We start from the raw sequence: 22,404 nt of genomic DNA, 5'->3' as shown, positions 1-22,404 counted from the left end.
TTAGACTGTAGTTAAGGCTGCGAGAAAGATTTGCCTGGAACCTAGAACCCCCTGAAATGAAGGGGCATTTGGGGTTCTACTGCAATCTCAAACATCATCCCACGGCCCCACGAGTCTGGTGGAAATGGGCCAAAGTGATTTGCACCAGTCACCTCATCCCATGTGAGAAGTGACCCCCCACACTTCCAGTCACCCCCCTCCACACACACACACATTGTGAAGGAAACATTTAAAAAAAAAGACTTTTATCTAATAAGGTCATTGTAATGTCAGATACTGTGGGAGGATAGTGCTCCCTTGATTCACATCCAGAGAGTCCTTCCATGCCTATCTCACCTCTCCCTGTCGGATGGGTAGCCTATTCCTCAGCACTCTCTCTACCGTGGAGGACCCCCTGCTATTTTGGGGTATATAGAAAGAGCAGGAAGTTTAGACTTGAAATTAGACAAAGGTTTCTAACCATCAGAGGAGTGAAGTTCTGGAATAGCCTTCCAGGAGGAGCAGTGGAGGCAAAAGACATATCTGGCTTCAAGACTAAGCTTGATAAGTTTATAGAGGGGATAGTATGATGGGATAGCCTAATTTTGGCAATTAATTGATCTTTGACTATTAGCCGTAAATATGCCCAATATCCTGTGATGGGACACTAGATAGGGTGGGATCTGAGTTACTATAGAGAATTCTTTCCTGGGTGTCTGGCTGGTGAGTCTTGCCCACGTGCTCAGGGTTTAGCTGATCGCTATATTTGGGGTTGGGAAAGAATTTTCCTCCAGGGCAGATTGGCAAGGCCCTGGGGGTTTTTCGCCTTCCTCTGCAGCGTGGGGCATGGGTCACTTGCTGGAGGATTCTCTGCACCTTGAAGTGTTTAAACCACAAGTTGAGGACTTCAGTAGCTCAGACATAGGTCAGGGGTTTGTTACAGGAGTGGGTGGGTGAGATTCTGTGACCTGTGTTGTGCAGGAGGTCAGACTAGATGATCCTATTGGTCCCTTCTGACCTTAAAGTCTATGAGTCTATGAGGAGGGCTGATGGCAGGATGGGCTAGCTCAGTGTGGATCAGAAACTGTAGGACTGTTCTAGTTGAGGCACCTCTCTGCTCAAGAGGGGATCCCAGAAGCACCCACTGGCTTCACTGGATCTGGGCTGACAAGGAACTGGGCAGAGCTGTGCGGGGGCGGAAGCCATTAGGTGGAAGTATACGGCTTCTGCATGGATTGAGTTTCCATCCTTCCGTGGCAAAGAGGGATCCTAGAGTAAGGCTAGCGAGGAATGGTCTGTCTTAAAGTCAAGTCGCCTACTAAATCAGTGACTGTATGAAACCTGGCTAATTGAAAGCAGCTTGTCCGTATAAACATGAGACAGGAACGTGCTAATCTTTCAAACTGATTTTGCTTAATAACTGTTCAATAGACATCCTGCAAAATGGGTGTCCCTGGCAGCTCTGCTCTGTTGGGGTAATTTGCAAACTGAGCTCTGACCCTTTGAAGCAGATGGGACTAAAAGACATTTTAATAGACATCTTTACCGGGTTTGTTCTTGTGGCAGCCCGCTGGCAAATGGAATCTGTCGGTAATAAACAGGGATAATGTCAGGGCTGCAAAACAGAACGGAAACCTCCTCAGAACTCTAGAAATGCAGGAAATGGCCATGGTAGAGCTGAGGAAAAAGACGTAGAGCAATGGGGACCAGATCTTCTGCTATGCAAGGACAGAAAAAGAGGTGAATGGATCCACTTTCTCCTGTACAAACTGTAGGGCAGCATTGCTCCCTGGTGGGTGGGGACCTAGCTCCAAAGACAGAAATATGCACCAGATCTTGTCCTTGAGCTGTGCTCCAGGAATCCCACCAGCCAGGGGAAGGCGTACAGCATCTATGCACCCCTGTGACTAGCAACCCCAGCTGGTGTGCAGAGGCACAAGGCCTTGGAGTGGATGAGAGTTCTCCATCTGTAACAGGGAAGGCTTTTCTCCTGCCTTGGAGAAAGGAAGGCTTTTCTCCTGCCACTCACAAACACTCTTGGATGCCTCTTGATTGCCAACCCCTCTGTGAGTGTTTTTTGATACTCCTACCACCACGCTGCCATCACAGTCCCAGTGCTGCACTGTAATCCTCAGCACTGTCTCCAAGGAGGGGAAGCAATCTCACCCGCCACAGGCCTGGCTTCCCCTGGGCTTTGCTAGCCCCTCTCTTTCCTTTTTGTACTTCCTTCTTGTGCTTTACAACCGGCTTCTCAGCTGATGGGATAAGTAGCCCCTGAGCACATCAGCCCACAGTCTGATTAGGTAATTGTCTTCCGCCCCTCAGTCAGGACTTCTCTGGGGAACTAGTTAGTGCCTAAGTCACCAGAGCATGGGTCAGCTGCTGGCTCGCCAGACTGTCAAAGCTTCCCCAGAATGTGTTTTCATGCATAGGAGACAATCTGTCCCATAGAGATGAAGATCTATTATGTCCCACCTATTCCATCTCTCTGCTAGTCAGGCCTGTGTCCCATCACTCCTCTTTGGAGAATGGCTCACAGCTTCAAAGATCTCATTGCCAGGTGAGTTCTCTGTAATTATTGCCATATAATTCATAACTGGTTGGGGTTGGGTGTTCTTGTTTGCCAGATGCTGGTGTATTCTTTGGGAATGACCCTCTGTTGGTCAGCAGACTATCAGGTTCCTCCAAACCAGGTCAGTAATATCAATATCTTTGTTTTCCTTTATTTTGTCACACATTGGCAAGTTGGAATGTTTGGAGGTATGAGTTGAACTTTCCGTAGTCCAGGTGGAAAGTTAGTGGCTTGTGTTTTGGTTTGGTCCATTAGAGAGATCAGGACCAGCTGGGAAAATCAGAGCCAGATGCCAAATCCAGGATTTGCATTTGAATTGTATCTTTTGTTTAAGAGTCAGGATTCCCCAGCCCCTCCCTCAAGGCAAGGGGAGGGGAATTTCCTTCATACCAGAAATAAGATAAATAGGGCTTCAAGCTTGGTTTCAAAAAAAGAATCAGGTAAGCTCATGGAGGATAGGTCCATCAATGGCTATTAGCCAAGATGGTCAGAGAAGCAACCCCATGCTCTGCGTGTCCCTAAACCTCTGATTGCCAGAATCTGGGAGTGGACGACAGGGGATGAATTACTCAATAATTGCCCTGTTCTTTTCATGCCCTCTGAAGCACCTGGCATTGGCCAGTGTTGGAAGACAGGCTACAGGGCTAGATGGACCATTGGTCTCACCCAATATGGCCGTTTTTATGTTCTTATGCTGAAGAAAGTCACATCTGCATCATTTTGGTGACCTGTATGTATATTGGATGCACAGCTCTGTGCAAATGAAGATGACTTTTGTTCAAAGCATGGGATGGCTGTTGTTATACCAATAAAATAAAAACCAGCAGGATCTTATTAAAGGGGAAAAGGCAAAATGCCACATTTATTGTGAATACAGAAAGAATCATCGTAAGCAGTTAGTTATAGCTATAACATTCCATTCAATTTCATATTTATTCACACACACACACATACACACACACACGCACACACAGGTTCTGCAAGGTTGTTATCATAGTTACCAGCCTTAGAGTTGCTCATGCCAAGCCACTGGCCAGGTGGCCTGGACATGAGGACCTTGTCAGATGCACATCTGACGCTCCTGGAAGTTGGTTTGCAGAATCAGAGCCCAAAGTTCTCAGTTTCTAGAGTCCATTTTTATAGGAATTTATTCCTATGCCAGTTTGTGGGAATTGCTTCATCATGCTGTTGCTGAATCAATCAGCAGATGGCACATTCCTGATGGCTCTGTGCTGCCAGATGTTATCTTGTTCTTTGGTTCTCCCATTCTTGAGGCTGTTGGGTGGATTCCAGTCTGCCCTCCGGGGGTCCTCTGGTTATTTCCACTTGACGCCTTCTTCAGGCGATGTACACTGGATTCTTAGGCTGGCACCTCCCTGATCATTCAGTTATTATCCACGCCAAGCATCCATCCACATACATCCTCTATCTCTATTTTAATCACAATTGTTAACAAAGCGTGATGAATACAACAAAAGGGCGGAGAGTCTCTGGGTGCTGTTTCTGTTGTTACAGAGTATTGCTTTGAGTCTCTCTCTGTGTGAGTAGTTGTTGTTACAAAGAATTGCTTTGAGAACAGACTCTGTCTTAGAATGTACTAACACAATTAGGAGCTTGCAAGTTTCACACAGAGAGGGAGAGAAACAGTACCAAAAACCAAGAGACCTCTTAATTAGTAATACCCTGGAATTTAAACTATGGGGAATCATTAAACTCATTTGTGATTTTAATACAGAACTTATTTAATATGATCCAACACTGTGAAGTGACTAATGATCTCTCTTTCTTCCCTGGGCAGATTTCTACCACCAGAACTGCTATTAGTAGCCAACGATTTCCTGCTCAGCCAGTTCAGTGTCTCTTCAAAGATTTGCAGGAGGCACTCTTATTTCACTAACATATCCTCCAAGCTATTAACTGCGCATTGGTGATATGGGAAGCTATTAGTATTTGGTCCACCTGAGCTCCCTTTCTAGGATGTTTTACTTCTCCGTGGTCTCAGTGTAGGGAGCCCATAAGCTAAATAACCACATAGAATTTAAATATCTGGTCTCCATAGAAACAGAGATTTGTGTAGCTCAATTCTTCACCCTTCCAAGACTGATAGATGGACTACCATGCAGTTTGAGGATGAGATGTTAAAAATGAATGATCTAAACTTCAGATTTGTAGAGCTGCCACAGTTGCTGTTAGTAGCCACATCTCCCCCTCAATGCTCTGTTCTGCGTCATAATATATGACAGTTACCTTCAGTGCCATCCTCCTTTCCAGGGTGGCTTCATTTCAGTGGTACTCTATGTATCTAGACTGGGATTTCCCAAGGTGCTAAGGGAATTAAGTGAATTCTCATTGGAACTCACAGGTCCTTCAGAAAATTCCAGCCCTAGTTCATGGAGCATTTTACAGCGTTTTATCTAAATGAGAGCTATTATTTACCATTATCTCCCTGTTGTCGCAGTCCCTTCAGCTGAGTGATCAGTTACACGCCCTGCTACTAAAGCTGTGTGAAGATCTGCCATATAAAAGACTTTCCCCAGAATCCATTTTGGAGGCGTGTGAAGTGCACCAGAAGGAATCTTCCTCTTCTCCTGCAAGTGTTTACATCCAGAGAATGGTCAAATGTGTGCTAGGAAGCATCACTGAGGTCAGTATCTCTTTTACTTCCCAGTAGTGACAACACTATAGTAGTCGTGGTTGGTTTTTTGGGGGGAAGTGGGAGGCAGGGAGTATGGACAGTAGGGTAGAATATTTTAGAGCAAGACAACCTGTAAAAAGTCAGTGATGGCTTGAAATGAGTGACTCTTGTGCCATGGAAGAAGGTGCATGTACTTTCTTCAGTGCTTAGGTTGCATTTTCTATTAGGCTTCTACATATTTTTGACACCATAGAAGCAAGGGGTGAATTTTTCCAAAAGCACCTGAAAAATCAATGGGACTTAGGCTCCTAAATCACAGAGGTAGGCAGTTTTGAAAATTATACCCACATACTATTAAGTTTTAGGAATACAACATATTGTCAACATTGGGATGCCATGGCCCTAATCCCAGGATTACAATACTACTACTCCTAGGATTCTCAGACATAAAAGCCCCAGCCCAGAGCATAGTGAAAACCTTGAATGCTGGATGACTTTTAAGACCAGCTAAATACCTTTAAAGAAACTGTGCGGTGGATTATGGGCTATATCCTGCTGGATTTACCCATCCAAGTAACCCCACTGTATTTCAAAGGGAATACTTGTGAGAGTAAAGGAGGGAGGATTTGGCCCAAATTTCCCACAGACTATGTGGCTGTCCTGGGTTTACAAACCCCATCTGGGCATAGGCAGAAGGGAGAGGAGCATCTTCCCCACTTTCAGGCAACCAGGCTGACTACTTCCCAGCACAGCTGCCAGCACTGCCAACCATGGCAGCATGCAGCCACAGCTGGGACCAATAAGGAAAACAAGCCCTGCTATAAAGCAAGGAGAACAGAGTGAGATAGGGAAGCAGAAAGGCTTGGGGGTAGCAGAGGGGCAAGAGTCTCAGGCCAGGCTGACAGGGTGCTAAAGGAAGACTGCAAGCCCTGAAGTTTTAGAGCTGGTTGACTGATTTTTATGTTAGGTTGATGGATTGGGTTAATTTGAGATGAATAGAGGGAGATTAGTTAGGAGAATGCTGGGACCTCTGGGCATGTGGATGAGGCAAGGTTGCCTTCCCCCTACAATGTACCACCATGCATGGAGAGATACAAATCCAATCTCCATGGGATCTTTGCCCAGACTTCACGCTCCAGGCTAATGCCACAGTGATAGTAGCTTTTTCACAGGCTCTGAGACTCTACACTGGCCAATGGAACTGGCTTCACAAGGGAGGAGAGCAATCTGTCCCCTGTATAAAGAGTTTCCACTTGCCACTCTGGTCTATGTCATTCTACAAGCTCAAAGACATCCTACCTATATCAGGTACAATATCTGTGAGCTCCCTGCACCTCCCTTGCCGTGGGGCTGGGCCATAAAGTCACAATCAAGCCTGAAAGGTGGTGGTATTAATAAATGAGCTCGATAAATTGTTTTCAAGAGTTTATGTTTTCAAGGAGCACTTTTGTTGACATTTTGACTGGCAAAAAATGGAAGAGAAAGTCAATGAGATTTTCAAATAAAATGCCCCCTGTTTTTTGATCAGCTATAATTAATAATTGTCCAGTAGTCCATTTGCAAATAGTTTATTTCCAACCCCAGTAGGAGGTATCATTTATTTAACACACACTCACATACAGTGTCACTGATGAGCCTAGACCAAGCTGAGGGCAAGAGGCACTTCCTCATGAAGGTTTGAAGTCCCCTGGTCTGCTGACATTGACTTGCAGTGCAATTGGTTTGCAGGTAGAAGAGGTAGCCACTGAAGACAGCCAGCTGAACAGAAGCAATGTGATAAGGAAAAGGCTGCACGAGAAAGCATCTGACAGCTCAGCATTGCCCTCCCAGCTGAATTTTCATCAAGGTAAAGGCTTCTGGTTTACACTGCACTTCTCAGAGGGTCTCCTGGGCCAGGTGAATTGTTTCAAATTGTGTTGGGCCAACTATATGTAGAACTGAATATATTATTTATTGCTTTACCTCTGAATGAGCGTATGATGGAGAAAAATCTGTGACAACTCGACAAGACTTCCAGTGCTTACAGGTTCAAAGGACTGTGATCTGAAGGCTATGGAGCAATGTTAAGTGATCAGCATGCATATATTTAACTCCTTAAAATGGTCTGCATGAAAGACACTATACCAAAAAAAATTGTTTTGGTATTCTATGTATCCAACTGAATGCTCAAAGGTGAAGAATAGTTTTCCCTGAATCCATGCTCAGGAGCATTTCAAGAGCATAATCACATCTTTCCTTCTTGAATAGCCCAGTACAGGTCAGCATACAATTACATCTTCCTTTCAAAAAGATTTTTTTACTCCTAGAGAGGTTTTAAGAAACAAGGCCAAATTCTGCTCATCATACCCATGTAGGCAGCCATACTGTAGCCAACTAGACAACCCACCTGAGAAAGGCGAGTGGGATTCATCCTTTTGGATCCCTTGTCAGAATGTACGCAGCAATCCATCCTGACTTCATGGTTCACTTTAACTGAACTTCAAGATGTTATTGTCCCTCTAGGTAAAACTCTGCTGCAAGATAAATATTGACTTCGGCTTCATATCCTTTTGTTTCCTTTCAGGTCAATAAATCTTGATGTTCACCTCAGCAGAAGTTAATATCAGTGTATTTCTGTCTTGGTTTTGCCCCCAATTCAGCAAGGTCTTATGCACAACATATGAGTAGCCTTGTCTCTATTCAACAAATCATGTGAGCAATGCTTATGTCTCATTGACTTAGGAATTAAGCACATGCTTAAAGTTAAACACTTGCTTGAATGCTTTGCTAAATTGGTACCTTGGTTATTTTAAAATGTGGGACATTCGGGGTGCATTTTCTATTGAGGGTGCATTTCAATGAATATTTTTCTGCTTTGAAAATTACCACCCCAAGTTGTACGGCCTGGGAAAAGGATGGGAGTAGGATATAATAGAAGCAAAGAGTGGCTGAAACTTTGTGATGTTTTAGGTCATCATTCTTGGGGAATTGCTGCAGTTGCACTGTATGGTGGATCTGTGTCTTGGCACTCAATATGGAGCGCTCCTGAAGGAGATAGCTGGGGTCTCTCGGACGTGTGACTTTGGAGGACAGAAGTAGCTAGAACTTGTTCCTTGGCTACTTGAAGCTTCCTGACACTTTTCAATTAAAACTTGACGGAAATAACGTGTACATTAGACTCATGTTGGCCGGGATTGCTGAAGGGGCTGTAGGGACTGCTTTCTGTCAGAGTAAGGCTCTAAAAAGTACAAGGGAGCAGAAGCAGCTCTGCCAAAGGCTGGTGAATGCCTTCCTGAGGGAAGTGAAAAGCACTCAAGACATTCAACAGCAAAGAAGACTTGATCAAAGTGAGCCAAGACCAAGCGATAGCTAAGTGGGCACTCGGATACTGCTATTTTAGAATCTAAACAGAATATGGTGATTTACCAGGCTTCTGTTCTGTTTCCAAACACAGGGGCCAAGTTACTGAATTATAGTCGGTCGGCAGAGGATTACAGACAACTTTCTGTGGATTATTGTGACTCCAGCAGCATTTCGGAGAGCACATCTTTGACATTGTCAAACAGGGGCCGCAGGAGAGGTAGAGTTCTACTTTGAAATGGTTACTATGATTTATCCTTGCAGTAGGTCTACTCCAGACTGACTTCCAGCTTTCCTTCTGTGCAGAAATTGGAAAAGGTATTGAATGGTCAATGTTGTGCCAGCAAACATGCAAATACAAGTTGGCTGATCCTGAAATTTTATTGAAACCACTTTGCTGGTTCTGTTTTGTGTGTGGTGGTGTAGGGGGAGCTATGTGTGTAAAAGGCAATTGAAATAGTAGAAGTAAACTGATCCAAAACCACACTCCAGAGCACAGGGGACTAGTGTCTCGGAGAGGTCCTTCCCAGCCTGACTGGTGACAAACTTCTCTGGACTGTAGTGGGTTTTTGGGGGAGAGGGTCCGGTGGCACACCTCTCCTTTCCATGCAGCATTGCAATCAGATTTGTTAATTAGCAGTGGGCAGAGAGAGAGTGGCTGAGCTGAGGCAGGCAGGTAGGAGGGGGGCGGCCCACTGAAGTTTTGCCTTAGTCTTGAGTGGGGCTGGGAGTGGGAGAAGGCATCAGGGTAGCACTGAGGCCCATAGGGTAGCCAGAGGGATCTGCCCATAATTAGACAGGCCCCAGACTGTCTAACTTGGTCCAGGAGCTATTACAGCTCCCAGAGCAGCCCAGGTCTGGGAGAATATAAAGAGGTTTTAATGCCCCCTTTATCCCCCTCCCACTCCTTGGGGGCTGCAAGTTCTGGGCTGCACCTGTAAGATGCACAGCACAAAAACCACCCCTTGCCTCATCACTAAGGGGGGAAAAAAGATCTTTCCTTCCTATAAGAGAGGTGGATACTTAAAGCTCCAAAACTGTAGTCAATATAAACCTACAACAGACCATGGATGCTTCAGTGTGCATGCAGCTCCTGCTGATTTTTGTGGGAGCCACTACTTACTGAGGTGCTTGAATGTAGATTTAGGGGCTAGCCCCTTTCTGAAAATCTTGGCCGTAATGCTCAGAACCAAGGGCTGAGTCCTGTGGGATGGCGCATACAGTCAGTTCCTGTTGAGTCAGTGGCAGTTGAGGGTGCTCAGCATATTGCAGGAGAGGGCCCTAAAAGCACAGTATATAAAGTAACACAAGTGGACTCGGAGAGTTTGCTCACCGTAGCCGTCCTTTCCCAGGATAATATATCCGAAAAAGACATTCTCCTCCCCACGGGGCTATTACAGTCCAGGAAAAGACCACCATGATCAAGGGAGATCCATATCCTCAGTGGTCTTTGCTAGTATTCCAGCCTGTACTCTGGAAGCTCATTTGCATTTAAAAATTCATTGTTTCATGTGAAGCAACTTCTTCAAGAGCCACGTGCTAGTCTTAAATCAGGAATATAGGACTGGATGGGACTTCCTGGGTCACCGAGTTCAATCACAAACAACCCCATCATATAATCCCATTCATAAATTTAACTCATTTTCTGATGGCTCTTGATAAATTCTTTCTCCCCACTGCTCCTACTGGAAGGCTGTTGCAGAACAAGGAATGGGCTTGATTTCTGCTAAAAGCATGGCATCGAGGCCTGTGAATTAATCAGGTTGTCCCAACTGGATGATGAAAAGCTAAGGGTATTTGAAGTGCTTGTCAAAGAATACATTCAGGTAACTTGTCCTGGGCAAGTAGGAGAGTAGAGACTTGCAAGGCTGTCTTATCAGAAAGGAGTGTAAACATGTGCCCTCCTGAGAACCGCAGCCGGTGTACATCGACACAGCTATGTTGACTTCAATGGGCCTAAGTTAACTGATATCAGAGGAGGATCTGGCCTTGATATCAGGTATGTCTCTCAGCCTCTCATTTCTCACTGCCAGCACCGTCGCCTCCAGAGTCACCCAAAGAGCCTGACTTTGCAATACTGCCATCTGCTGTTTGAGAAAATAACACTTCGATTTCTTTTAATCTCTTTATTTATAGTTACATATTCGTTTGTTTTTGCATATGCCATTGTTGCTGTTCACCAGGCTTATGTTTAAGCGATTAATTTTCTTAATATTTTTGTTCCAAATGTCCAAACATGTTTAAAATGGTATGACCTGTCTTGTGAGAGATTGGCTCAGATTTTCATTAGAAAAGCATCTTTGGGCTAATGCCTTGTGGTCTGCAATCAGTCACATGTCACTATGGATCCTATGTCAATTACCCTACTGCACCTGGCGTTTCCACAAGATTTTAATAGTTAGTATTGTGTATCAAGGGACCAGGAATCACACTGCAAGAAAAGACCCGCAGCCTGCTGGCCCAGGTCAGCTACCTCCGACTCCAGGGGCTCAGACTACAGGGCTATAAAACAGTATTGTAGGCGTTCAGACTTTGGCTGGAGCCCAGGCTCTGAGACCCTGCAAGGGGGCCTGAGCCTGAAGGTCTACATTGCTATTTTTAGCCCAGCAGCCCAAGCCCCACAATGCTGAGTTAGCTGACCCAGGCTCTGAGTCTTGGTGCCGAGGGTTTTTTTATTGCAGTGTAGAGGTACCCACAGAGTTTGTGTCTGGATTCAGAGACAAACTTCCCCAAAGTTTGTGACTATTCAGCTTTATTTATTTAACATAAGTTAACAGTAGATTTCCTAGTTACTGTTTTTTTTTTAATGCCTTTATTGGAATCCAACATTGTATTTTTGTGTTGCCATTTAGAAAGAGGCCTCAATAATAATACTCATTTCTGGCTCTGCACCTGACTTTAGCTCCCCCATAATTGGAGGGAATTAGACCCCACTCATCTCTAGCTCATTTCCATTTGCAAATCACTCCCCAACAAACCCTGGTTTCTGTGCTTGTATTAGTTATTCAGAAGTATTCACCAAATTGTTTCTGCAAATTATTGGCCAAATATCCTGCAAACAGTTCACTTCAGCTGTTTTGTATTGCTGGGGTGTGATTGGCGACCTATGTCACATAATATTGTTTCTCTTTCTTGATCGGATGACTGGAAAACGTTTAAACAGAAGAATAAGGACTATCAGTGGAATAATAAATGCTCCTGTTTGCACACAAGATCCTAATATTCACGCAAATATAGGGATTCACACACAAACAGCCATTCCCCCAAATTCATTCATCTGAACGTCCATGAATAGTGAATAACAAGGGCTTCAGACATGGCTGAACTAGACAACCAGTCCCAATATGAAGGATTAGTCACGGACGCTCTTAATGCAGTGTTCAACCAGCTCTGTCGTGCAGTCATTTATTATGTCCCCCAAACAAGGATACAGGACAGACAGTCCAAATCTTCTTCCTGCCATATTGTCCCAGGATCTAATGCTGTGCGCACCTCAGGGAGGCGGAACTTGGGGGCAGTTGGGGCTAGTGTCCTCGCAATGAAAATATTGGGGAGGGGGACAGATCTATCTTTCCACCCATATGTGCTCTGCTGCATTCTGGGAACGAATACATGCACTAGGTAGGAGGGTGATAGAAGTGAGAGCTGGACGTGGAGGGGCTGGAGCAGCCACCATAGTGCCTGTGATTGGGCCGGGGAGCAGGTGGGAACTGGGGTCACTGGGCTGGAGCTGGGAGCAGCTACACCTGGTGGCTGGCAAAAGTGAGACATGAACTGCCAGGACCCCTTTCCCAGCCTGGAGCCGGCTGTCCCATCCCACTGAGTCTCAGAAGCTCCCCTCCTCGCTCCCCAGGCAGAGCACCTACCCCTACTCCCCCTCCCATCCCTCTGCCTCCCTATGTAAAGCAAGCTTTTGCCACCTTTGGCGCTGCTTCAGTGACAGTGATTGTGATATTCCCTTGATTTAACGTTAGGGAGAGCTCCACAGGCACAGCGGGCGTGGGACCCAAACCTGCATGGGTCGAGGACACACAGTAGCTACAAGCTCTTCATTAACAGGTAATCAGTAAAGTTTTTGTCCTTAAAAGATGGACTTTTTTATGACTGCGGGAGGCACAAGGGATCTAGTGTGCCAGTGCTCTGATGTGAAACTACAGGGAGCAACTGGATCCGTTAGCCATCAGGTAGCAGACACTGTTCATCTAGAGCAAAATCCTGAAGACTTCACTGCACTCTTGCTCGGTCCTTCCTCAGAGAAAACCTCTCATTCCCTTCAGGGAGTGTTTTCCTGAATAAGGGCGAAGGGAAAATGGAGCAAAGACTTCAGGTTTGGGCCCCCAGCTTGTGCTGATGGTCTTGTATGAGAGGTCTGATTTATAAGAGACGGGCCCTGATAGGCCGAGTTTGCACTACATGGTTTTCAGAGTAATGTTTAGCTTTTCCTATAGGTTCTCAGACTGAGTCACTATTTCAACCCCCCTAGCTCACTAAAGAGTTAAAGGTAACCGACGGATGCCACCAGCAGAAAGCTATAGGGCTTGTCTCTACTTGTGGGATAGGCCTTGATTCAGCCATGGGTGGCCAGCAGCCAGTTGTGACTGCTCCGGTGCAAACCCCAAGTTACACCAGGGACGCTGTGATTTGCCTCACTGGAGTGAATTCCTTTTTGAAAACAGGGTAGGCTGCACCTCTGCCTATCGTGGGATGTCTAAATCAGGGGGCTAGCATGCTGCAGCTGCAGTTGTGGCTAATTCCAAGTGCAGACAAGGCCTAAGAATGGTTAGCCTCTGAGCATCACAAAGACCAGAATCCCCTATTTATGTACTCCTTAATCCATGATAGGTACCCCAGTTAAGCAGAATTCTTGTCTCAGTTAAACAGGAGTTCCTGCCATCAAGCATGATTGACTTAATTCAGACCCAGGGGAAGTGTTGCATTTAGATTTCTCCATTAACCACGTCCTGAGTAAACTGATTGAACTTCCTATTAAACAGCCAACAGTTAACCACAATTACCAGGGTTGTGAGCTACTCCATGTTCCCCCGTACATACAATGCAGAAATCAATGCAGTGCATGCCCCAGGACAGCAATGTTTTTTGTGGGGAATTGGTATCATGTATCCACACACTTCATGTGGAGGTGATAGTCACATGTTAAATTGATCAGTGTATTTATCATGTGCTTTTTGAGCACCTCACTGGCCCTCTGCCCAATCAACCGTCCCTGCCAGGGCGGTCTAAGTCAACATGCTGACACTTTTGTTGTTAACTCTGTCTGCCAGAGAAGTGTTTTCTCCTTCTCTGCCCAAAGGTGAAATCACTTCACAAATTACTGTGGTGTAAGGTCCAGGGCCAGGATGGGCAATATAGAGTCCTGGGCGCATGACGGGTTTACGATCTATGACTCTAATCCTGAAGGCCCATAGGCATGTGTTTTAACTTTACCACATTGACTTCAGTGGGACTACTCAGCATATTGAAATGAAGCATGCCTGCGAGTGTATGCAGAATTGGAGCCTGTACATAAAAATGTCACAGCTTTGAAGTCTGATATCTCACCCCGTGCAGGACGAGAAATGGCAGCCTTCTCCTATGGGCAAGGAGACACTCTCATCTTCCCACTGGACCCACTATGCTTGGCACTGGGCTTCAAACTCATGACATTTTTATGTCTAGAAAAGCTATTTTAGGTCATCGGCTTTAATTTTTCTTTCCCTCTGAGGCTCGACTGATGGTAAAAAAGATATCTACCAGGCAGCAAGATGCAACAAATATTCTCAGGGAAAGATTTAGAAACCTTCAAAACATCTCTCAAATAGATTTGCTGTAATACACATGGTATATACAGAATATATGATAGTGTGGTGGGTACAGAAGTTTGGAATGACTGGCATAACTCACTCACCATTTGTTAATAACACAACTAACCCAAACTAATGCCAGCAAAACCTTCGTACCTGCAGCTCGCCATTGTCCATTCCCTATATATAACAGTGTATATGCAGTGTAGATTTCTGCTAAGCATACATTTGTCTGGCAGTGTGGACGACATCAGTGTTTTAACATCAGTATTGGTGTCATTATCTGAACCTTGATTCTCCACTGCACTCAATATTTGTTAATTACACCAACAATCCCCTTGATTGTCTGAAACCTCAATTATTTGATTAGATTCAATGACTCCCATCCTGAAAATAGCCTATAGAAAGTAATGAAGAATGGTACCCTTTCCCCAGTTGTTTTTTAATCACCCTGTAGAATTTAATAGAAAATGTCATCCTTGCTGTAGTAGATTTCTCAAGGATAATTCAAACAACCTGCAGCCAAATCCTCTGCTGATGTAAATTGGCAATAGCTTCACTGACTTTGGTGGGGCTATGCTGATTTCCAGAAACTGAGGATCTGGCCCAGGCAGTATAGAAAGGAACACATCCTCTGTTTAAATCCTATAGAGTTTTAGATTAATTTCTGTAGAACCTTCATAGTTTCATCCATATAACACTTTTCTGTAGGGGTCATGCCATGTAGATCATGGAGATTGTCCTTTACTGCATAAGACAGTGTCACTCAAAGACTTTTAAACTCTCTGTCTGTTACTTTGGATACGCAATCCGAAATATTGCTCACTCCTTTGAAGATCAGCAAGTGCTGTGGATGAAATCCCTGCTGGGGCTCAGAAGAATGACAAGTCCAACCTTCTGAGTTTAGGCTCTACCTTCTCGGTGTCTGCCAAGGACTCGTTAGCAGCTGCTGCGTCGCTGAGGTGCTTGTTTCAAAGGAAAGAAAAGGTGACTAGTGAAAATGAGTTTACTGATTGCAAAATGTAAAGCCCGCACAGATACCTGCCCCCCAATGGTGTAGGTCTATTGGATAGCTGACTCAGCTCATCAGAATGGCCTTCCGTAATGGCCGAGCCCAGAAGGGGCACTGCAGGATCTGGGTGTGATAAACAGCTCAGTCCGGCAGTCAGATTCCCAGAGACGTCAATGGGAGCTTTGTCTGCATAAGGACTAGGAGCTGTAGGACTGAACCCTAAAAGGTCAACTTTCCCTCTTGGGGTTCTAGTCATGCTTTCTGTGACCAGTAATGCATACTAAGGGGTGTTTCCATCAGTCACCTTAGCTGTGCCTTCAACACATCAGAGAAGGGCTGGATCCAAAGCCCATTGCAGTCAATAGGGATCAAAGAGCTTTAGAACATTCCCATATTGCTCTTCTTTTACAATATACACCGAGGCAGAAGGCATAGCATAGAAGTTAACACACTGATGGGATAGTTGGGTGAGCTTGGAGCTATTGGTAGTGCCACCATTAAGATGTTGTATAACCTGTGGCTATGAATGTCCTGTCTGTAAAATGGGGGTGGTGATACTTGCTTAGCAGTCTGAGCATAGAAGCCGAGGAATAAATGATCCATCAGGATTTAATTCCCCTTTCATCCTCAGCTGTGGTTGATGGTGGTATCTTTGTGCTATGGAGAGCAGAGGAGGTCAGCCTCCAGAACTGTCAATCGCCCAGCTGCATGTGCACACACAGAGAGGAGCCTTTCGCTATTTTAATTTGGGTGGATTTGTTTGCATAACGCTGCGGCAAAAGATGCTGGCAAGCAGATTTCTGTGGAGCTGGGAAATATACTTCTCTTTTAGGTCTCCTTTGCAGGTTTTCTTTCATGCCAAGTCAAGTCTTCAGTCTTCCTCTAAGCGACTCAAGCTTGTTGCTGCTTGCGTCGCCCCTTGGGCTGCTGGTGTGGTCCTCTTTCTTCTGTCTTTCAAATCCGTGCTGCTGCTCCTCCCAGAGAATTTAAATTCCCTCCTGTCTCGGGCCTGAGCAGTGGCAGGGCTTTGAAGATCAAGAGCCACCCGTGTCAGCACTTGGAGCTTGTTAGAGAGAGAAAAATAATTGTTCTTTCAGGGGAATTTAGATTTTAGATATTAGATAATAGTGTTACCTTTTTTGTGTGTGGTCAGATTCGTAATTGGAATCCAATAATCGCACAATAAAACACTTTGCAAGAGAAAAGAAAGAGGGAGTGTGAAGTGGATGGGCAGGGCAAGCTATTATTTATCTACTGTTTATATTACAGTAGCACCTCAGAGCCCCCAGTCATGAACTGGCCCCCAGTGCACTGGGTGCTGTCCATATGAAGCACAAAAAGATCGTCTCTGCCCCAAACAGCTGACAGTATAAGTATAAAACAATAGTGAAGGAAAGATAGAAAATCTACTGTGCTTCTCTGGATAGTTCTATAGAGTCAGAGGGATTGTTTGATAACCCCAATCCTGGAATTGTTTAACAATACCCAGTGCACTCAAACAGGTCACTCCTAAGCCCCTGCACCGCTCCAGCATGACTCTCTGCCAGGGAATGCCCAGGAGTGGGAGACCCAGGGCTGCCCAAGCTGGTCCCACCCCTTTTGGCCGCTGGAGAAGTGTAAAGGGTAGGGCTCAGCAGGGCTTTCCCAGCCTACAAACAATTTTGAGAATTCAAAAACTTTCCATTTCTGCAGCAGGTTGAAACTGGAGCTTTTTTTGTGCAAAATGAGGGAGCAAGCTGCTCCCTGCTATAGCCAATAGCCTGGAGGTCAGGGACTTACCTGCAATGTAGAAAAGCCAGGTTCATATCCCTGCTTTGCTGGGTGTGTGTAGAGAGAGAGCTGGGATCTTCATAATATGAATGAATCATTTTATTAACTTTCTAAATTGCTTCTTCCCAGTTTTCAGGGCCAGAATTTATCATTCTGTCCAGTGAACCACCAGTGACCTTACAACTGCCTGGATCCATCATGGTAAATATAATGTTTGGAATTTTGGCCTGATCTGGTGACTCTTAAATTAAATCTCCATGCTACCCTGTAAGACCTGCCTTTAATTCCCAGGCCAGTATTCCCTGTGATGGGAGTCCTATAGAGATAGCATACTGAGACCCTAAAGACAGGTGAGCACCTCACATTGCTACGTCGTGATCCCTGTTGCTGCGGTTAGAGTGAAACTGGTGGAGCTGCATCCATCAAGCCTCAGTTAGGGAAAGCCATTCTGTTGCAAAACTTTGGGGAGGTGGATAGATGTCCTCTGAGATTACCCAGCACATCATGTACACTATGCTGCCTATGCTAAAGCAGTGAACACCTGTAGTGTACTTCCCAGACAAAAAACTTCATTAAGCTGGAGCTAAAGCTGAGAGTGCATAGCAGGGATGTTGTGGTAAAAATCCTGACAGGAATATCAGTGTTATGAAATAAACAAGTACTGGAAACCCAGGACCTAAAGTCCAACTTGAAAGAACCCCAGACGCTGTCTGGAAATGGTTGGTTGTGTGCCTGGGGACTCCATACATTTTCGAAAAGTTTGCAATGCTTGTGACATGACTAGGCAGCAGGAGGCCTTGCAACTGATTCCTGTTGGCTGGCCATGGGACCAGGAGACCCAGAGACCAGGAATCCGGCAGGTGTTTCTGCATGAACACGGCACTCATTCTCAACTCTCTGGTTTGTGTTTTCAGACTAAAAAAGGGAAATCCTATTTGTCTCAAAGGGACCTTAATGTGATTCTGCTCAGCGGGCAGTGCCTCGAGGTGAAATGTGACATCAAATCGAAGGCGAGAGATGTCTTCAATACAGCCATGGCCTACGCGAACCTGGTGGAACATTTCTACTTCGGCTTAGCTTACCTGAAAGGTACATGGCCATGTCTAGTGGCTGCACAGTGGCTCATGACTATAGGAGTCATGCTAGTCTATACTGATGAATGTGAGTGGAGCCTTTTGAGATCCTCAGGTGGAAGGCATTTTAGAAGTTCAGTTTCAAACAGGATTAAGCCCCTCTGGTGTAAACCGTGTCCACTGCAGGAGTGTGCACCAATGGAGCTACGCGATCTCAGTGTAGATAAGGCCTTAGACCCAGACTTATCCTGAAGTAGGGCAGAGCCACGTTGCCTCATCAGGAGTTCCAGGAAGCTCTGTGCTTCAGGCAGGCCACATGCCTCCAAAATCTTCCTCGTCTGGTGGGGAAGTGCAGTCTCAGCTACTCCCCTTAAAAAGCCCACCCCTGGCCCTTTGGAGTGGCTAGCACCCACGAAGAGCTGGTGGGGAGCAGTCCTTGTACTCAGAGCACGAGGATTGTGTGAAGTGTCAGGGTCTCTTTATGCCCTCCCCACTTCTTGAGTGTCAACAAAGGGCCTAGTCAAACATCTGGCTAGCTGTACAGGGAGTTATCCTGGGTATTTCCAGGGTAGAATAAGCCATGAATAACCATCATGGAGGGCAGGGTGGTCTGTGACTCTCTGAGCCCTTCCTGGCAATCTGCTGAAGGGGTGGATGAAAAGCAGTGGAATTCTGCTCTATCAGATGGTCTCCTTCTGCTTCGCTCATCACGGAACCTCAAATTCTCATTTCAGGTAAAGAGTTTTTCTTTTTGGACGATGAGACTAAACTCTACAAAGTAGCCCCAGAAGGTTGGAACGACCAACCCAATAAGAAAACCTTCATCATTAACTTCACGCTCTTTCTGAGGATAAAATTCTTTGTCAACCACTTTAACATCATCCAGTAAGTGCCAGGGTTCTGTCGGCAGCCAAAGAGGAAGGTGGCATTTAATATTGGGGTTCGAAGCTCTTGTGACATTCCCAGTCTCTCTTGTTTTTTAGACATGGTCTGACAAGGCATCAGTTTTACCTGCAGCTTCGTAAAGATATTCTGGAGGAGCGGCTGTACTGCAATGACGAGACCTCCCTGCAGTTAGGTGCTTTAGCCTTGCAGGCAGAACTTGGGAATTATGCTCCCGAGGTATGGTAAATAATACACCTCTTCTCAGAGGTGTCCGCCATCAGCCTGTGTGGTTTTCCCCGTCACTTACAGTTAAAATGCAAGTTAAATGGCACCTAGACTTCAGTTCTGCTGGCATTTCTCAATAGAGTGAGTGAACCCCAAAGGATTCACATTTCAAGTTCAGATTAGTTGTCCCTAAAGTTTGCCTGACTATGCAGCACTCATGAATCTGCCAAGCTTGGCTGGAAATCTTGGAGACTGGTCCTTCTTGGGAGATTCCTGGTACTTCCTGCTCGCATGGTAAGGCCAGAAATCCCAGAAGATCTCCAGAGTAATTCCAGCCATGGATACAACTCAGAAGCGCAGAAGGGGTTTGCAGAGATGAAAAAATAAGGAAGAGGTTGAAATTGAACATTTGAGCCCCTTCTAAATGTTGCCATTTGGGCTGGGTTGTAGGAAGAGGCAAAGGTACAGGGATGTCAGTGAAGATATTTCTGAACCAGTTGTCCAATCCCTGGGTGTAAAAATTGATGTTTTTTTCATATCAAAAGAGAAGATGTTTAAGTCCAGGGCCAGATCTCCAACTGGTGTGGCTCCATCACCTGAAGTGAAATTACATTGATTCATACCATCTGAGGATCTGGCTCTCGGTCTCTGTTGTTGTTTTCCTTAATCTAATATAAAAGTCAAGAAAGAACAGAAATAAAGTACCCGTGACAGGGATCTCACTGGGAGTGTTGTCCTCCTCTCTAACAGCTGCAGCAACTCAGAGAACAGAATGGCTGCTGTCTCTGGCCACAGGCAGTTTTAGAATTTAAAGGTGCAGTACACAGGGAACAGAGGCACTACACGTTGCTATGTACACTCGACAATATAGATAGAGTTTCCAGACTACAGTGTAGGCTATATTCTGCATTGTCTTGTGCAGTTGTCTTGGGGAAGGAAAGGGAGAAGAAGGGCAGGGGACATCTCTTCCTCCCTCTCCCAAGAACACCTGCACAGGAGCCAGACAGAATGGGGCTAGTTTCCTGAAAGCATTTTGGGGGCCAGCTGACACAGAACTAATGGTGCTCCAAGAGCAATGGAAGCCAGAGCCTCTCGCCTCATGAACCAGTTAGTACCCAGAGGCAGGCATGCGGGGGAGAGATGCTACACACTTGTGCAGTGGATGTGAGAAGCCGTGCTCCTCACACTCCCCTGAGGCAGTCTCCTTGCGTCTGCCCGCTATGGCTCTGCATGCCGTCCCTCCCGGCACGCCTCCAACAGCAAAAGCCAGAATGGGGCCCCACGCCATGTGTGATGTTGCACACTGGAAATCGCTGCACCTTCCCTTCGACAGCTCTTCCGCTTTTGCGTGAACTGCATTTTCAGTCCTGTCTACAGCGCCTTGGGAACTAACCTTTCCCCCTCTCGTTTCTCTGTTTCCCTCCTGAAGATGCATGGGAAGAACTATTTTCGCGCTGAAGACTACGTTCCCGTGAGCCGGATAGAGAAAATGACCCTGGCGTGCATACAGCGAGAACTCGCCAAGCTGCACCGCATGAACCACTCCCTCTTTGAAGATGAAGCCGAGCTGGAATTTTTAAGGGTATCCTCCAATGCATCCAACTTTATTTATTTATTTTGCAGAAGGGCCCTGTCTCTTTCTCCTCGGGCTGTCGTTTCCCTGTCGCCGGTCTGATACAACGTCAGAAAGGTGGCAGAACATCTGTGCAAGCTGAGAGTACGTATCGGCAGGTTAGGGATAGAAATCCTTTCAAAGACATTGGAGTTAGCAAAGCAACCATGGAAAAATCAGAACATTCAGAGTTATGGATAAACTGACAAGACACCTAAAGGCTGATTGCGGTTACTCTATTGCTATGCACTCCAACTTTTCTCCTGCCTTAAGTGTGAGTGACGTGGCGCGGAACAGGGGGCGGAGAGGAGCGAGCAGTGGATGGGGCCTCAGGGAAAGAGGCTGAGTGGGGATGGGGCCTCAGGTGGAGCATGGGCGGGGCCTTAGAAGGGAGCAAAGACTGGGTGGGGCCTCAGGGGAAGGGGTAGAGTGGGGGTGGGACTACGTCCAGGTCTGGTGGCCCCCGCACTTCTAGGGAGCTTCTGGTGCTTCTGCCTGGCAACCATAATGGGCCCCTTCCGAGTGTGGGCCATTGGTGCCATTGTAAACCCAGTACTGCCTCAGAACCTCCTTTTTCAATGTATCTGGTACAGCTAGATCCATCTTGTACCTGTATCCATCATATGCTAGTTTCTCCCATCTCCTATACAATATTTCATCTCCAAGCTTTCCCATTGTGGCCAGAAAGCTTTCACTGTGGTAGTGTGAGGGAATGCTACTCTCCAGGGTTACTGCATTTGCCAGTTGATTTTCCAATCACAGACTCTCCTGATAGCAGGATCCTCTCTTTGGGAAAATTTTAGTTGCTCTGGGGTCCATTCCTGCAACCCCTTCCCCATTGTTGCAGTGAATGAACTCTCTGTTCGACCTTGTATTTAGCTGTGACACTCTGGGTACCGTTCCCAGACCTGGAGAAGAGCCCCTGTGTAGCTCGAAAGCTTGTCTCTCTCATCAACAGAAGTTGGTCCAATAAAAGATATTACCTGACCCACCTTGTCTCTCTGATATCCTGGGACCAACATGGCTACAACACCACTGTTTGTCTAGGTGTGAGTTATCTGCGTGTGTGTGTGATTTTTAACTTGTCTTCTCCCTCCCCTTACATCTGAAATATCTGAGATCAGAGCTTCTCTGAACATTAGCCATTTTCCTGCAGTGACACATGCCTTTATTTATATAATCAGTTCAGCTGAATTGCTACTTAATTGTGTTAGTTTATTGTCTAACACTGTTACTGGAATTGATTAGATGGGCTGATTTCGCTCTCTCTCTTCTGCCACTCCATTCCATGTGGAACGTAGGGCCTTCACTGCTACCTTCCATCTTTGCAGGTCTCCTACAGCCGTCTTAGCATCTTCTCATGTCATTTTGATAGGTTTCAGTTCTGCTTCTACTGTGTCTTTCCATATTATCCTTGGTCTACCTAGTTCCCTGTTGCCCTGAGAGTTCCAGTCCAACACGTCTCATTATGTTATTCGGTCTTTCCTCCCTGTGTGTCAAA

The 22,404-nt window shown here is 45.8% G+C and overlaps 1 protein-coding gene across 1 annotated transcript in view; it reads left to right on the top strand.

Annotated features, from left to right (window-relative positions):
* FRMPD2 (FERM and PDZ domain containing 2) overlaps nt 1–22,404 on the top strand; it is a 176,520-nt gene that overhangs the window by 69,713 nt on the left and 84,403 nt on the right. The window contains exons 5-15 of the mRNA XM_074958563.1: nt 2,607–2,672; nt 5,010–5,195; nt 6,915–7,032; nt 8,620–8,745; nt 12,500–12,584; nt 15,163–15,313; nt 17,238–17,309; nt 18,023–18,197; nt 18,916–19,066; nt 19,165–19,303; nt 20,721–20,873. Of these exons, the coding sequence (XP_074814664.1) occupies nt 2,607–2,672; nt 5,010–5,195; nt 6,915–7,032; nt 8,620–8,745; nt 12,500–12,584; nt 15,163–15,313; nt 17,238–17,309; nt 18,023–18,197; nt 18,916–19,066; nt 19,165–19,303; nt 20,721–20,873 (1,422 nt within the window). The remainder of the gene's footprint in view (nt 1–2,606; nt 2,673–5,009; nt 5,196–6,914; nt 7,033–8,619; nt 8,746–12,499; nt 12,585–15,162; nt 15,314–17,237; nt 17,310–18,022; nt 18,198–18,915; nt 19,067–19,164; nt 19,304–20,720; nt 20,874–22,404) is intronic.

The sequence above is a fragment of the Natator depressus genome, chromosome 7, assembly GCF_965152275.1.
Source record: "Natator depressus isolate rNatDep1 chromosome 7, rNatDep2.hap1, whole genome shotgun sequence".
NCBI lineage: Eukaryota > Metazoa > Chordata > Testudines > Cheloniidae > Natator > Natator depressus.
The sequence above is the reverse complement of the archived record's forward strand: the minus strand, read 5'-3'. Positions and strand labels throughout refer to the sequence as shown.